This window comes from Letharia columbiana (genome assembly GCF_014066305.1).
Source record: "Letharia columbiana isolate WasteWater2 chromosome Unknown Sc0000026_s0, whole genome shotgun sequence".
NCBI classification, from domain to species: domain Eukaryota; kingdom Fungi; phylum Ascomycota; class Lecanoromycetes; order Lecanorales; family Parmeliaceae; genus Letharia; species Letharia columbiana.
In genome coordinates, this window is record NW_023501068.1 from 445,720 (window position 1) to 461,412 (window position 15,693).

The 15,693-nt window shown below is 30.4% G+C and overlaps 1 protein-coding gene across 1 annotated transcript; it reads left to right on the plus strand.

Annotated features, from left to right (window-relative positions):
• Positions 1-6,786: 6,786 nt before the first annotated feature.
• HO173_007861 (uncharacterized protein) lies at positions 6,787-7,431 on the plus strand (the record flags this gene model as incomplete). Its single annotated transcript, XM_037309761.1, has 2 exons — positions 6,787-7,035; positions 7,084-7,431. The coding sequence occupies 2 exons, from the start codon at positions 6,787-6,789 to the stop codon at positions 7,429-7,431; spliced, it is 597 nt and encodes a 198-aa protein (XP_037163438.1).
• Positions 7,432-15,693: the final 8,262 nt, after the last annotated feature.

Genomic DNA, 15,693 nt, shown 5'->3' on the forward strand with positions numbered 1-15,693 from the left:
CGCAGTCTTAGAGGACTGCAATGGGATGCAATTGATCAGGACGTCGTGATAAGCACGAGAAATCTCGCAGCTGTATTCGAAGCCCGTGGATGTGCGGACGATGTGAAGCAGTTGGAACAGAAGATCACTAGTGTCGTGGAGGCTATCTTAGGGCACAGTTATTCCGCAAATGCGCTCGATCTCGAATGGCTACATTCACTTACATTGTATTAGCAGTTCTTATGGACTGACTAAAAATAATCACAATAATTTCACTAGCCTCCTCTCAGCCCTCTTTCGGATCAATCACTCGGTTAACCCAAGGTAAAATATGTGACATAACAGGGCGGCAGCGAAATAATGAGGCTTGACAAGGTTTCCTACTCAGACCCACCTTCGGTGGGGCATCAGGCCAGGTCTGTCTGCAGCGACGTGTATCGTCGTAGCAACGCGTGTAAGCAAGCAACTCGTACAAGTAAGCAACTCATGCAAGTAAATAATATGTGCAAGTGAGTAAGCAAGCGAGTAACACATGCAAGTATTTAAGAGTAAGTAGTAAGAGCAAGTATGCGAGTAAGCAAGTAATCAACAAACAAGTAATATAAAACATTAAGAAACTTCGTACGAGCATCTAATACAAACTAAAAGCAAAGGCTTCATTCACTCGACTTTCGTCTGATGTTATCAAGGTTCTCTAGGTTAGTAATGTTCTTATCAAACGCGGTCGGGGAACTTTTCTAACTTCTGTGATCGAACGGGCTATTAGCGTGTGCAGAAAACGTTGGAATACTTGGCACTTTATGAATTGCAAATTAAATAAGAATGCTTGGCAAAGCTGATTCAGCTCCGCCTCCGACTTTTTGTTAGCGTCATTCATAGAAAATTGTAGAGAACGTACTTGTCACTCTTGCAATAGCCACTGTCGTCTGCTACCTTAGTTGGACATTCGTGATATCGAAGCTAGTGGGTATACACGCTTTTTCTGGTATTTTGCCTCTGACTTAGGCGTATAATAGTCACATCGCCAGCCCTTACTTCGGACGCGATGCCACCATTCAGAAAGGATCCCTCTATACGCCAGCGTGTCTAACTCTTGCTCGAATTCCATTGGCGACCTGAAGCCGTAGCTGCGGATGCCTGTTCCAGTGTATCGACGGCGTATCGATGGGAGCGGAACCTTGCTATCTATGGTGACACCGTAATCCCTCGTAACAGGTACATTCATACACAAGGCCCTTCCTCAAGCCCGAGTGACGCGATTCATGCAAGCGATGCATACAAATCTCCTTGAGATTCCTTCAAAATGAGTATGCGTCATGATGGCTCCTATGTCTATTTTACCCCACACAATGCTACTTTCAAAGGATGCTAATTACCCCGTAAAGATCTGCGCTGAGCTCTGCAGGTCTAGACCGGTCACACGGCGGAGCGGGCTTACAGCTCGGCAGGGGTGAGTAGGTGCTAGGTATATATACCTCGTCCGGGGTGAAAGGGACACACTCAGCATATGCTAACACCTCATTCGGGGTGAAGCGAGCATACAAGAGTGGCAAGTACGTTCTCTGCAATTTTCTATGAATGGCGCTAACAAAAAGTCGGAGGCGGAGCTGAATCAGCTTTGCCAAGCATTCTTATTTAATTTGCAATTCATAACTGAGATTCTCACACACACCCCACCAAAAGTAGTACTGAGTAGATGAATCTTCTCCCATATCGCATTCTACCACCTTCCTCATCATATTTGAAGCTCCTGTATATCTCGCTTAGCCGATCCTTGGTATTTTGCCTTAGTGTTTCGAAATGCCTCCCAATCGACGCAGTCAGGGCCCCCCCCCTCTACCGACCTCCCCTCCGGCCAGACAGTCCAAGAGGCCTAAGAAGGCGTCCTCCCGTGCCCAAGCGATTGCTGAGGATAGCCAGCCGGGCCCCAGCAACAGAAAGCTAGAGGCTTTAAGGCAGACTTGAAGGTATTCAAGCCTCAATGGCGACAGGCGAAGGCCTTAATGACTCTGAGGCAGTAGCAGCAGCAGCAAATGTAGTTTAGTCTTCAAAATCTATCTGAATATCGCACTCATTAAGAGCCCTATTTAACTCCCTTATGTCCGCCTCAAAGATATAGCCTCTCATTGCACTATGCTTGAAATGCTCCCTCGGAAAGCGATCGCACCGACTCCTCCTCACGGCATATCGTAAGAAGTCACCAAAGTTCCCTTGGAACTGAGGCCATGCCTCGTGAAAGTGTCTTCGAATCTATATCTTCAAGACGCTGAAAGAGAGCTCGATAGGATTGAAATCTGGTGAGTAGGGAGGCAGATATCGGACCTCGCAATCATGCTAACGGATTACCTCCTCGATATGAGAATTACAGTATATACTGATATTAGTTATAATAATAATTATTGATAAATACCTGGATATGCAGTTACTGCTATAATGAGACCTATTATTAGATAGGGTAAATTACAAATTTATATCTTAAAACCTTAAATCCTTACAAATTCATACCTCTAATTACATTTTCATACCCCTTTATTAAATCTTAAGGTATGAAAATGTAATTTATCATTCTTTAGAATATGAATTTATAATTTATTAAAATTTGATCTTTGAGTATCCGACGTTTAACGTTTCTAAAGAAGCCTCGAAAGTATTAAACAGCCCCTAGAAAATTAAATTCTAAAGTTATCGCGGATGAGGTGAGTTGGAGATTAAACCTCGGAGCGAGGTTTTGACGAGTTATACGGCGAACCCTAGAGGTCTTCAGTTCGAGGTTCCCGAGGCCGATTCGGGCTAATTTCGCAACCCCCGAAGATCTAACCTCAGCGCACTATAGTAAATTACATTTTCATACCCTAAGGAATAACAAATTATCGATTTATATCTTATTGAGATATGAAAATGTAATTAGGGGTATGAATTTGTAAGGATTTAAGATTTTAGAATATGAATTTATAATTTACTCTATTAAATGTAATAGTCTTAATAATATCTAAGAAAGAAGAATTCTATATATAGAAACGGCCTTTATATACTAATAACTAGGCCGAATAAGTACTAGCGTAAGCGAGTATTAAGTTATCAATACTGGTAAAAACCGAAAAAGATAAGGCTATTCGTATGCTATAAAAATATTACTTCTTTAAATCCTTCTCCGTAATGCTTTTTATAACTATAATTACTTTCTTTACTATAGGCGTAGATCTAATTATATTAGATATATTTCTAGTAGTAATAAGAGAAAGATAAACTCTTATAACTAAATCCCTAAATAGCTACATTAAGAATATACCGTTTATATACTCTATATATCTATCCTTAGCCTATAGTCTTCCGCTTCTCCATATCACGAATATAGCCGAGCGGAGAGGCGAGCTAAGAGGCGAGAAAATGAGTATACTAGAAGGCGAAAAGTGGAGCGAGAAAATGAGCATGTTGGGAGGCGAAAGATGCATCGAGATTACTGAGCGAGAAAGTAGGCTCTCTGAGAGTCGATATAATACGCGAACGTGAAACCGCAGAGAGTTGGCTCGTGTTGATAGGGCTGCTGTCTTGAATGACTTACTTATTCTCAGACTGTTGTTGCTGAATTGACTGCATTGGCTGTTGTTGAGGCTGACGTGGAGGGCCGTCGCTTGAAGTAGGGGGAGGGTGGACTGGAGCGGTATCCTCGACAATTGGAGTGAGGGGAGGGTGAACTAAAGTGGTATCTTCGACAATTGGTTGATAAGGTGGCTGCGGAGGGAGAGGAGCAGTATTCTCTAATTGATAAGGCGGTTGCGGGGGAGAGGAATAGTGTTCTCCGATCGATAAGGCTGATGATAAGGCAGTTGCGGGGGAGAGGAACAGTGTTCTCCGATCGATAAGGCTGATGATAAGGCTATTACGACGGGAGAGGAACAGTATTCTCCGGTCAATAAGGCTACTGCGGCTGAATTGGTTACTGCTGAGGAGGGTAATATTATTACTACTTTAATAGAGGACGATCCTTATTATTTAGTGGCTATGAAATATCTTCTTAGACTATATTAGCTAATAATTCGACTATTAAAATTTCTTATTTTTTCTTAATATAGACTTTATTAGCTCGTAGGCAGTTTTATAAGTTATAGAGAGTCTTTTTAAAAAGGATCTTAAAGTTCTCCTTAGCGAATTATTGAAATTCCTTAGTAAAGATATCAAAGAGAGCGTTCTATTTGTTTTCATTATACTCTTATATTCTTTAAAGAACGAATTATTTAAGTCTCTTATTAGTATCTATTAATTCGACTTCTTTAAATAATATATTCTCTAATTAATATAGAGTTATAGTATTAAGCGATTCGACTAAAGAATTAGATTTCTTACTCTTAAAGTTTATTTTAGATATATATTATATGTTAATATAGTATAAAGCTTAATAGTATTTAATATTTTCTAAGTATTTTATTCGATATCGACTAAATAGAAGTTATAGAAATTATAGAAATTATAGTTTAAATCGATTAAGTAACTATAGAATCGTATAAAGCTATCGCGGCGATATCGAGACGAACTTTCTTTAAGAGTATAACCTTACTAATCTATATACTAGTATTAAAATATATTAATTAATATTAGTAAATATCTAAGTATATAGTTACTACTATAATAAGATTTATTATTAAATATAATAGTCTTAATAATATCTAAGAAAGAAGAATTCTATATATAGAAACGGCCTTTATATATTAATAACTAGGTCGAATGAGTACTAGCGTAAGCGAGTATTAAGTTATCGATAATAATATTACGATAGATTAAAAAGACATTATAGTAAGATAGTAACTCGTCGATTAGTTATCGAAAGAAGGTCTTAGTATTAAATCATCCCTTCTTAAATCCAGTATAGAGTAGATATTTATTCACTATATACGCCGGAAGCATACTTCAGAAACGCTCTCTTCTTAGATCTATATGATATCGATCGTTCTAATCGATAGAAGTATAGACTCTATATCGTTAGCCCGTAAACTTATTAAATATAGTCTTATCTATAAAGACTAGCTACTCTGCGGTTATATAAAGAAGCTTCGCAATTTAGTATAGGCGAAACTTCTCATTCTATCGATATTCGACTCTAGTATTAGAATCGATATAGATATAATATTAATATAGGTATTTTAAATAAGATAACTAAGATATCGAATTATATAGATAGAAGAAAGATATTAAGTAGTAAATAGATATCTCTATTAAGATACGCTAGGCCCGAATAAATAAAAGAATTAAATAGTATATTAAGAATATAGAATACGCTCGTAATATTACTCTCTCTCTTTATAAAATTATATTCTATAATTAATAAGTAGAAAGGTAGAAAAATGGGTATATATATACGCTTAACGTCTAAAAAATGGTAAAAGCAGTAAAGAAATAACCGTGTCCGAAATCTATATCATCGTATCTTTCTTTATAAGAGGTATTGAAGTTAGTAATAACTCTTTATACTTACGCTCTAACGTTATTATTAATCGAGATATAAATATATATAGAAAGTCTAGCTAGAAGAAAATCGATATAGTATAATAAAAATAGTATTTATAAGCGTAAAGGTAAATAGTAATAATTTCCGAATTTATATTTAAGCGAATAAAAGATTTATAAAATAACGCGATATAATTAATCGAGAGCTCTCGAATTAAACTAAATTAAATCGAATCGTAGATACTAAACATCTGCAAATCTGAAAAGTTTCTATAAAATTTGAAATTGCTAATCGCGCGTTGGTCGCGGAAATTACAAAATCCGTCGAATTAGTAAATCTAATTAAAATCCGCCTAAATTCCGCCTAATTAGCAACTATAGTCTACTTTTTACACGCTATTCGCCGATTTAGTAATTACTATTTACTATTAAAATACTATTCGCCGATTTAATAATTACTATATACTATTTAAATAATATTTATTAATTTAGTAATTACTATATATTATTCGAATAATATCCGCTAGTTTAGTAATTACTATATGTTATTTAAATAATTTTTTTAGAAATAATAATCGCCTTATATTAATATTTTATTATTTCTATAATTCGCGATATTAACTTAACTCTATAAGCCGAGTCTAACTCGACTTAGTTATACTATAAACTCGATTTAATTTAACTTAATAATACTATTATTAGATATTAGATTTATATATATAAATTTATATTACTATACTAAGTAATCTATCTTGTTACGAGCGTACCCTTGACACACCACTCAGCCCTATGGCTAGCGGGCCTTGGCAGGAGGCATCCCCTACTATATCATGTCTCCTTCCCACCTACATAGTTCGGTAGCCTTATTATCCTCGTTCTACCTCACCCATACTGGTATCGCACCTATGCTGGTCCTGACATTATAATAAGGCTCCTTCGTATACCCGGCGAAGAGAAATGCAATCGGACACACTCCATTCGAATTAGCGGACGAATTCAAAGAAATGCGCTGGCAGGGGCTTTGGCAAGAAACCAAGTTGAGCCATCGTATCCCTGGGTAAGCCCACCAGACGGGTAACTCGATTTCATAGCGAATCGGACTCGCCAAAACTGTGGGCGAGGGATAAATAAGGCACAGGGACTATTCGTACGACTAGCGAATTGATAATAGAAAGAAATCGTCACAAACCCCACACTGACAGTGAGCCTGCTACAATGGCAGCAAACGTACGACCTCTTCACTGAGCATGTCGACAACACCATAGTGAGCCTGCTACAATGGCGACGGGAACAGCCCCGAAACGACTACGATATCGACCTCTTCACTGAGCATGTCGACAACACACATAGTGAGCCTGCTACCAAATGGCATTCAACACATTCGATTCTTCCCACCTCCTACCTCCCTACCAGACCCTACGAATCGAAGGAGATGGAACGGAGGATGGATTTTTGATGGCAAGAGCATGGGAGACACAGGGCAAATCTACAGTGAAGCTCCCAGGCCAGGCTGCCAACAGGTGTTGGAGGATGACACATGCACGCGTTGGATTTTCTTCAGTTCTACCGATGGACTTGATGGCAAGAGCACGGGAGACGCAGGGCAAATCTACAGTGAAGCTCCCAGGCCAGGCTGCCAGTAGGTGTTGAAGGCGAAAAAAGTGGGAGGACTATGACAAGCAGACTGGGCAAGGAGAAGAACTCGGAGAATCTTGCTGGCACGCAGGCAAGATATGGCCAATATCTCCGGGATCTCTGAAGGACAATGTGGGCATGGCAGGCATGGATGGCACAGTCAAGACCAGCATGCGATCCGGCAAAACCTCGGACATGGTGTTTTTGAACGAATTGAAACCATCCGATGTTCGACTGCTACCACTACATCTCGGCAAATCTTCTCCGATCAAGGCCTGCACGGACTATGGATGTTTGGAGACACAGGGCAAGCAATGGGCGTGCATCTCCGGTCTACCAGCCATGGGGACCATGGCTATTGAGAGGGGGGAGTAGTGTTACGAGCGTACCCTTGACACACCACTCAGCCCTATGGCTAGCGGGCCTTGGCAGGAGGCATCCCCTACTATATCATGTCTCCTTCCCACCTACATAGTTCGGTAGCCTTATTATCCTCGTTCTACCTCACCCATACTGGTATCGCACCTATGCTGGTCCTGACATATCTTTTCTATTAAAGATAAGAATATTATTATTTATAATATATCTTATAAGCGCTAATTATCTAAGAAGGAAAATCGTCGCTAGTACGTTTTCTTATTACTATAATCGCGTTAAAGTTAATATAATATATATAAAGGCCGATAATATATATTTATATCTCTATTATCCGATTTTGGCTCTACTAACCTCTTCTCTTAATATCTAAATTTCTTCGAAATTTATACGTATTAGTACTCGTTAAAGTATTAGATATCTTTTCTATAAAATCGAAACCGACTTCCTTAAGTTAGAAGTTTCGGCTTTTAGATAATTATATATATAAAAATATGACGAGTAATAATATATATAGATCTCCCCTTATAATATCTTGCGTTAAGGCTTTCTTCTAGTTTATCGTATTTTTAAGATAATATATCTTAATTCTAATATTATCGTATAGACTATTAACGACTTAAGAGAACTTTAAATAATAGCCCCCGTTATAGGCAATAATATTCTTTAAGTTATAAGAAGTCGCGAATTAGTTTAATAGCAGTCTTCGGCGTCGAAATATTTGACTAGATACTTTTTAAAGCGTATTAACGTCTCCCTAATTGAGAGAAAAACTCGCTCTCTCTTCTCTTTCTAATTACGATATCTACACACGTATTCTATAATTATAAGACCCCTCTTCGCTCGATAAACTCTAAAAATAATTCGAAAGTTATTTAAGTTAAGAAGAGTATTCGAGTTAAGAAGAATATTTAAGTCGAGAAAGATATTCGAGTTAAGAAAGATATCCGAGTTAAGAAGAGTAACTAGAACCGATTTTATCTCGTTATATATTTAATTCTATTTCTAATATTCTAAGATTTAAATTCTCGATATCTCTATTATCTTATAATATAGCGTATATTAATCTCCTTTATTACTCTATAGCTCTTATTTAGAAAATTTAAATTATAGATATTATTATATTAATTAAAGTCGATAAAGCTATTAATATAATAAAATTTCTTATCTTTCATCGACGCGAATATAATATATATACTTCTCTCGATGCTTACGAGGCTATAGAATCGTTATTTTTTAAGAGTTCTTAGATTTCGCGCTATTAATAGCTACGCTCTTTCTACTTTCATTATATTATAATATTTCTAAACTTATTTATTATATCGATATCTAAATATCTTTATAAAAATACTCTATAGATAAGTCGGTTTTTATCTAAAATCTCTATAGGCTAGGTTTATTACTTCTATTACAACTAATACTTCCTTTATTAATTTCCTTAAAAGAATCTTATTAATATTGAAGGTCTATTAATTATATTTATAGACTTAAGCGTAATCTCTACGCTATCTTTTTCGAATAAATTAATTAATAGATTTATAGATAATAACGTCTTTAAATAGACGAGCTATATTTAGAGAATCCTCTTTAAGAGCCTTTTAATATCGAATATTAAAATAAATGCGGATCGAATATCGACGTACTTATTTATAGTTCGCCTTATGTATATCGATATTATTATCTCTCTTAAATAGATAATATTTCCTTAATTTTATTCGATCTATTCGAATAAAGGCGATTAGAGCTTCGAGAAAAGTATTTAACTCTAATTATTTAGTAACGACCTCTATTAATTATTAATAACGACTATTATAATAATTTATCTATCTTATAATATTACGCTTCTTATTATCCGCCTACTAATCTTAGATATAAAGATCTAAAGAAGTTCCCGTCTCGATCTTTTTCTCTTTCTTTTATAATCTCTTAATTATAGATAGTAATACTTCTATATCTTAATACTTAATAAGATTATATATTATAATTATCTTCTAATATATAATATCGTAACGCATAATCTATTTAATATAGTTATTATACTTATTCGTTAGTTTATAATACTTTTTAAAAAATTTAATATACGCCTTTTCTCTTATTTAAGTAGTTAATTTATTAAGTAAATTAAATAATTATATTATTTCAGATAAGTAACTAATGCTATAAAACTTTAAGAAGTTAAAGTAACCTTTACTCGTCGTTTTATTTAGAGGTCTATATACTTAAAAAATCTCTTTTAGTAGATTAATTCGAGCTAGGGCCGCGAGTAGATATCGAATAATATTATTATTATAAGAACGATATCTTATTAATATAATAAGGTTAAGAATAGCGCGATCTATATATAGCGTATTCGAATTTAACTTAACTAAGATCGATATAAAGATAATTATTATTATCCTCTATAGGATTCGACCGTTCTCTTCTATCTACTATATCTTCTTACTTAGAGATTTAATACATCTTAGATTAATATAACTAGAAATCGCCTAAAAGCGAGTATTAAGAAGCTTATTTATCTTATTCTCTATCTTTATAGCCCTAATATATTTAATTTATTATTTAAGTAGATAGTTTATAAGTTTCTTAACTATTAAGAAGTATAGGATATCGAAGTATTATAGTTAATATATATCGATAGCGAAGTAGTTATTAATAAAAGAATAGCGGTTATAAAGTATTATATCTTATAAGTATTTCGGCGTCTTTTTAATATATCTCTTTTATAGTCTTAGCTACTCTAATCATACGCTTAAGTATTCGCTTAAAATATAGAGTTAAGAGATATAATCGCTCTCTCTCTATAGATGAAATCGTATATATAGAATAGTATCTATCGCTTAAGATTAAAGTAATTATTCTCTTATTTTTTATAGTTTAATATTATAGCAGCTAGTATTAAATAACACCTTCGAGTTAGATCATTCGCGTATTATATATTAATATTATATTCGAAGTATTCTTTAATTATTAAATATACTTCGTTAGTAGATAGTATATCGCGAGAGTATAAGAAGTTATTTTTGATTATTAAATCTAAGATATAGTAATAGATCTAAGCCTTAGCTTCTTTTTCTATAATAATTAATATTATTCTTAGAATCGCTATACTCGATCTACTATACGCGCGTCGCGCGTCTTATTAAAGATTCTTAATTATAATATAGATCGATTAAGTATATTAATCCTCATATATTCGAAAGAGATAAGTTTTATTTAATATTAAAATAATAAAAACGACAATAGAGCTATTAGATAGCTTATTCTATGTTTTCTATTATTAATTCGCAATATATATCTCGCTATAGACTCTCGCTTTATTAGTATTTCTTTAACGTATAAATTAATAATATAAACTTATATTAAAAGGTTTATATACTAGAAACACTTTAATAATACTTATAATATCGAAGTAAATAACGTAATATATCTTTAATCTTAATTCGAGTTTAAAGTTATAAATTTTAAAAGACTAGCTAATTCTAGCCGCCGTCGATATTACTACTATATATATTCTATATCTTATATCTTAATAATTTCGCGTTATTAAAGCTATAGTCATCTCGAAATCGCTATAAATAAATATCGCGAAAGAACTTATTAATATTATTATCGAAGAGTCTTAATTTAAAAAACTATAGCGCTAGCGCATAATCTTTTCGAGATTTAAATAAATTTTAAAAATTATTCATATTGAATATCGACTCGATGTTCGACTTAGTTTAATAATTAAATATCGATTTCATTTAACTAAGAGGCTTCGATTCGAATTATAATTCTATCGATCTTCTAGTATCTTCGCTCTTTAAATATAATTCTATAGAGTTAACTATTAAAGACGAAATTATAATACTATAACTTAAGCCTATTATAGAGATAAAGAGTACTATTATCTTATTATTTAGATTTATTATTTATATCGCATTTATTTCCTCTTTCTCTATCTTCTACTTATTTAATTACTATTATAATATCGAATTCGTAATTATATTACCTTCGAGTAAATATATATCTTCCTTCTCTTATGGTAATTAGAGCTATTAGATTATTAATACTATTAACTATATCGCGATTTATAATATCAAAAGACGCGTATAAAAGAATCGGTTTTCGCTTTCTATAACCTCGTAGATATCTAATAAGTCTACTACTATTTTTATATTATTTTTTATAGAAGCGATATACTCGATATATATTCTCTTATCTATTATTAATTAATTATAAGATATATATTCTTTAGTAATTAATAATATATTAACGCCTTAGCGAACATATATTACTACTCTAGCCTTACTTATCGCGAAAACTTAATTTTAACTTTATATTCTTTATAATTATATAAAAGATATCCATAAATTTATATATAAAAAATATCTTATATTAATAGATATTTATAAAAAGAAAGAATCTATAACGAGCTATCTAGGGGAGAGATACTTTTATTACTTTTAAATGTTTCTTCGTATTTAATACGTATATAATTAAAGCGCTTTCATATATATAAAACTACGTTTATATATTTACTTTAAAATAGTAAAGCCGCCTATAGAGTATATAATTTAAAGATATATATTTTATATAAAAGAAATTAATTTTACTTTAATTTAAATCGTTTAATTTAGATAGTAGTACCTCTAAAAATAATCTTAAATATTATAAAAGAAATATATTAGATCTATTTATCGTTATTTATAATATATAACTATTTTATTATATTTAGCTAGCTAATATATCTTTATATTAAAATAAAAGTCTTTTAGATATAAACGATCGAAGTTAAACGAATTATTAAGAGTTATATATATTCGAAGAGAAGATAATCTAATTAATCGATTTTTATAGATATAAAGAAGAAAGAAGATTAATATATCTACTAAAAAAGAAACTCGACTATCTACTAATTAATTAAAGAGTAAGATGAAAATTATATAGATATAGTATTTATTAACTACTATATCTTACTATTACCTCTTATATTAAAGAGTTAAAATAAGTATTAATTTTCGAAATACTAATTATCGAAGTAATTATTATCGCTTAAACTCTATCGAAGATTATTAATTTCGAAATTATTAGTAGAGAATAGATCTTAGAAAATTTATATTATTATTAAATAAATTTATATTCCTAGTAGATATAGTAGCGAAATTCGTACTTTTATTATCGATATACGCATTACTAATTTTAACGCTAGTCGAAACTTCTATCGAAGTTTCTACTAATAATTAATTAAAGTTAGTTAAAGATATAATATACTAATATTTAATTAAGGCTATCAAGATAGCTATTAATAAAGTTAACATTAATCGAAGTTTACTTATAATTAATTAAAGTTAATTAAAGATATAATATATATTTCGAGAAATAACGTTAAATATTCAACTCGAACTCTATAGTCTTATTTAAATTTCTTTTATCTTATATCTCACTTAATCTAATACGCGTTTTCTTATTATCGTATTATATATATTATTATATTAATATCTATACTTTCTTTAAACGATATACTTATAATAGTAGCGTCTATCGAAATCAATTTCTATCTTAAAATCGATATCGCTAAATTAGGCGTTATCGCGAATCGAGATAATATTTATAAAGAACTTCGATTTTTAGAGTCTATATTTAAAGTAATAAAAGAGAAGTTCTCGCGTTAATTAAGATATAAAGACCTTTAAAAAAAGTCTATAAGATTATATAAGGAGAAAGATTAATATTATCGTAAGCGAGACTATTTAATCACTATTTATTCTTAATTATATAATTATATAAGACTCTTAGCTTTCTTCTTAAATTCTTATATAAATTAATCTTATTAATTAATAAGACGTCTATAAAGTAAGAGAAGCGATTATTTAAGAGAGAATCAATAAAAATATAGAAAGACAAATATACGAAGACCTAGAAGCTCTTAACGATTAAGAGATTAATAAATCTCTATTAATTTAGTAAATTATTAATCGAAAACCCCTCTAGTATTAACTTTCTTTAACTTATTATTATCAATAATCTAAATAAGTATAAGCTTATCTCTATTTAGAAGTTAATAAATAATTTAATAATAATCTCTTAATTCTAAAAGTAACTTAGTCTTAAAGCTCTTATTATCTATCTTTAATCAAAACGATTTTAAAACGATATTAACGAAAATTCTATAATATTATTTTATCTAATTTATAGAGTAAATAATATAAGCTTAATTATAAATAATAATAATAATTTATAAGAGGCATATAAGTATTAAAAGCGAGTATATATATTTAAATAGCGAATATTCTTATAGCGCGTAATTAAAGATTTATTAATCTCGCTTTTCTATATTAATAATAAGTATTAATATTAATTCTAGCTTCAATTAAGACGTTAGATATCGAAGCTAATATCTTTAAAACTTCGCGAGACTTATTAATATACTTATATTCTCTAATCTTAATAATTCTTTAGAATACTTAAGTATTTAGTTTTTTCTTCTATTAAGCTAAAGTAAATCTTAAAGTTTTTAATCTCTTTTAATCTTTATAATACTCTACCTTAACTTAATTCTATTCAAAATTTCACTTTCTCTTTATTCTACTATCGCTCGACCTTTAATCTTATTACTTATCTTACTTAATATCTATAAAGAAAATAAAATAAATTCTTCAACTTATTAATATTAGCTTAAATAAGAATAACTCTTAATTATAAGTTTATCATTATTTTTTATAAAAGAAGTTCGTTAATAATTTAATAGATAACGTTATTATACTTAAAACTTATAAGAGTAATAACGCGCTTTTATTATAAGAGAGAAAGCGTTTAATAATAGAAGATACTATATTAATAAAGCTCTTAATTAAATAAGATTACGCTTTTCGATTAACTAACTCTTATAATATTAAAATTAATAAGATTATAAATTAAAGAAAGATATAGAATAATATAAAGGTCGGCGATAGAGATCTAATATTAGAGTATATATTCGAGTATTATTAATTATCTATTCTTTATATTAATTAATATAATAGAAAAATAAAGCTTAATAAAAAAGAAAGATTTTAATAATTTAATATAACTTAGTAAATTATAAAGTAAGTCTTATAGCTTAATTATAATAATATAAATATTAATAATATTTGAATATTTAGAGACTTAGACTACATCTTAGATTCGCGAGAAATATTAATTTCTATTATATTAAAGGTTTATTAACTCTATAATTTAATATAATAACATCTTTAAATAAATATCTATAAAGAAGCTATTAATATAAATAAGCTCGACTTTAATAAGATAAATATATTTAATTCTTTTATTTAACTCGCTAATATAAATATTTCTTTAGACTCTAATACTATTAATAAGTTAAATATTTAAATAATAACTTAATCTACGATTTAATATCCTCAAAGAATATTAAGAATATTATTATTATCGAAGTCTTTAAGAAGTCTCTCTTCGCGGAGTAAATATCTTATATTAAGATTTATTTCGAAAGAATTAATAGTTTTAATACTCTTCGATTAAGATATTTAATATTACTTATTTATATAAAGATAAAGCGAACTATATAGTCTAAATAATATTTAAAATAAAATTCTTTCTTATTATTATTCTAGTAAAGACTTTCGCGAACTAATTTACTAAAAATTACTAAGCTTATAGATCTCGATAACCGCGATATTATATAACTTCGCATATTTTATATATATAAATTAACTCGATATTATAGAGTTAGCGCTAAGCTCTTAATCTCTATAAATATTAAATTACTTAAATATATAATCGATAATTAAGCTTAATCTAAATAAGAGAGATTCTTAATTCTAATAACTCTTCGAGTTATATAAGAATTATATAAAAGCTATAATTAAAGATAAAGAGAAATTTAAATATAACTTCGCTATCGACTAGATTTACGTTAATAAGTTTTATAATATAAAGTTAGATATTATCTTAACTCTTATATTAATTAACATCTATAAGATAGAGTAATCTAGAATTATAATCGACGATCTTATAAGTACGCAAAAACTATATAAGAAGAGGCGAGTATATTATAATAGACTAGCGAAGAAGTATAAGTACTATCTATTATTCATATATAAATACTTAGTTATATTATAAATTAAATTCTTTATAGATATAATAGCGATAATTCTCTTCGATAAAGTAGTTATAGTAAGATATAAATCTCGTTATATCGACGATAATAGAGAAAAGTATATTATAAGATTAAAAAGCGAATAGAGAATATAAAAGCTCGCTTACGTAGTCTATCGAATA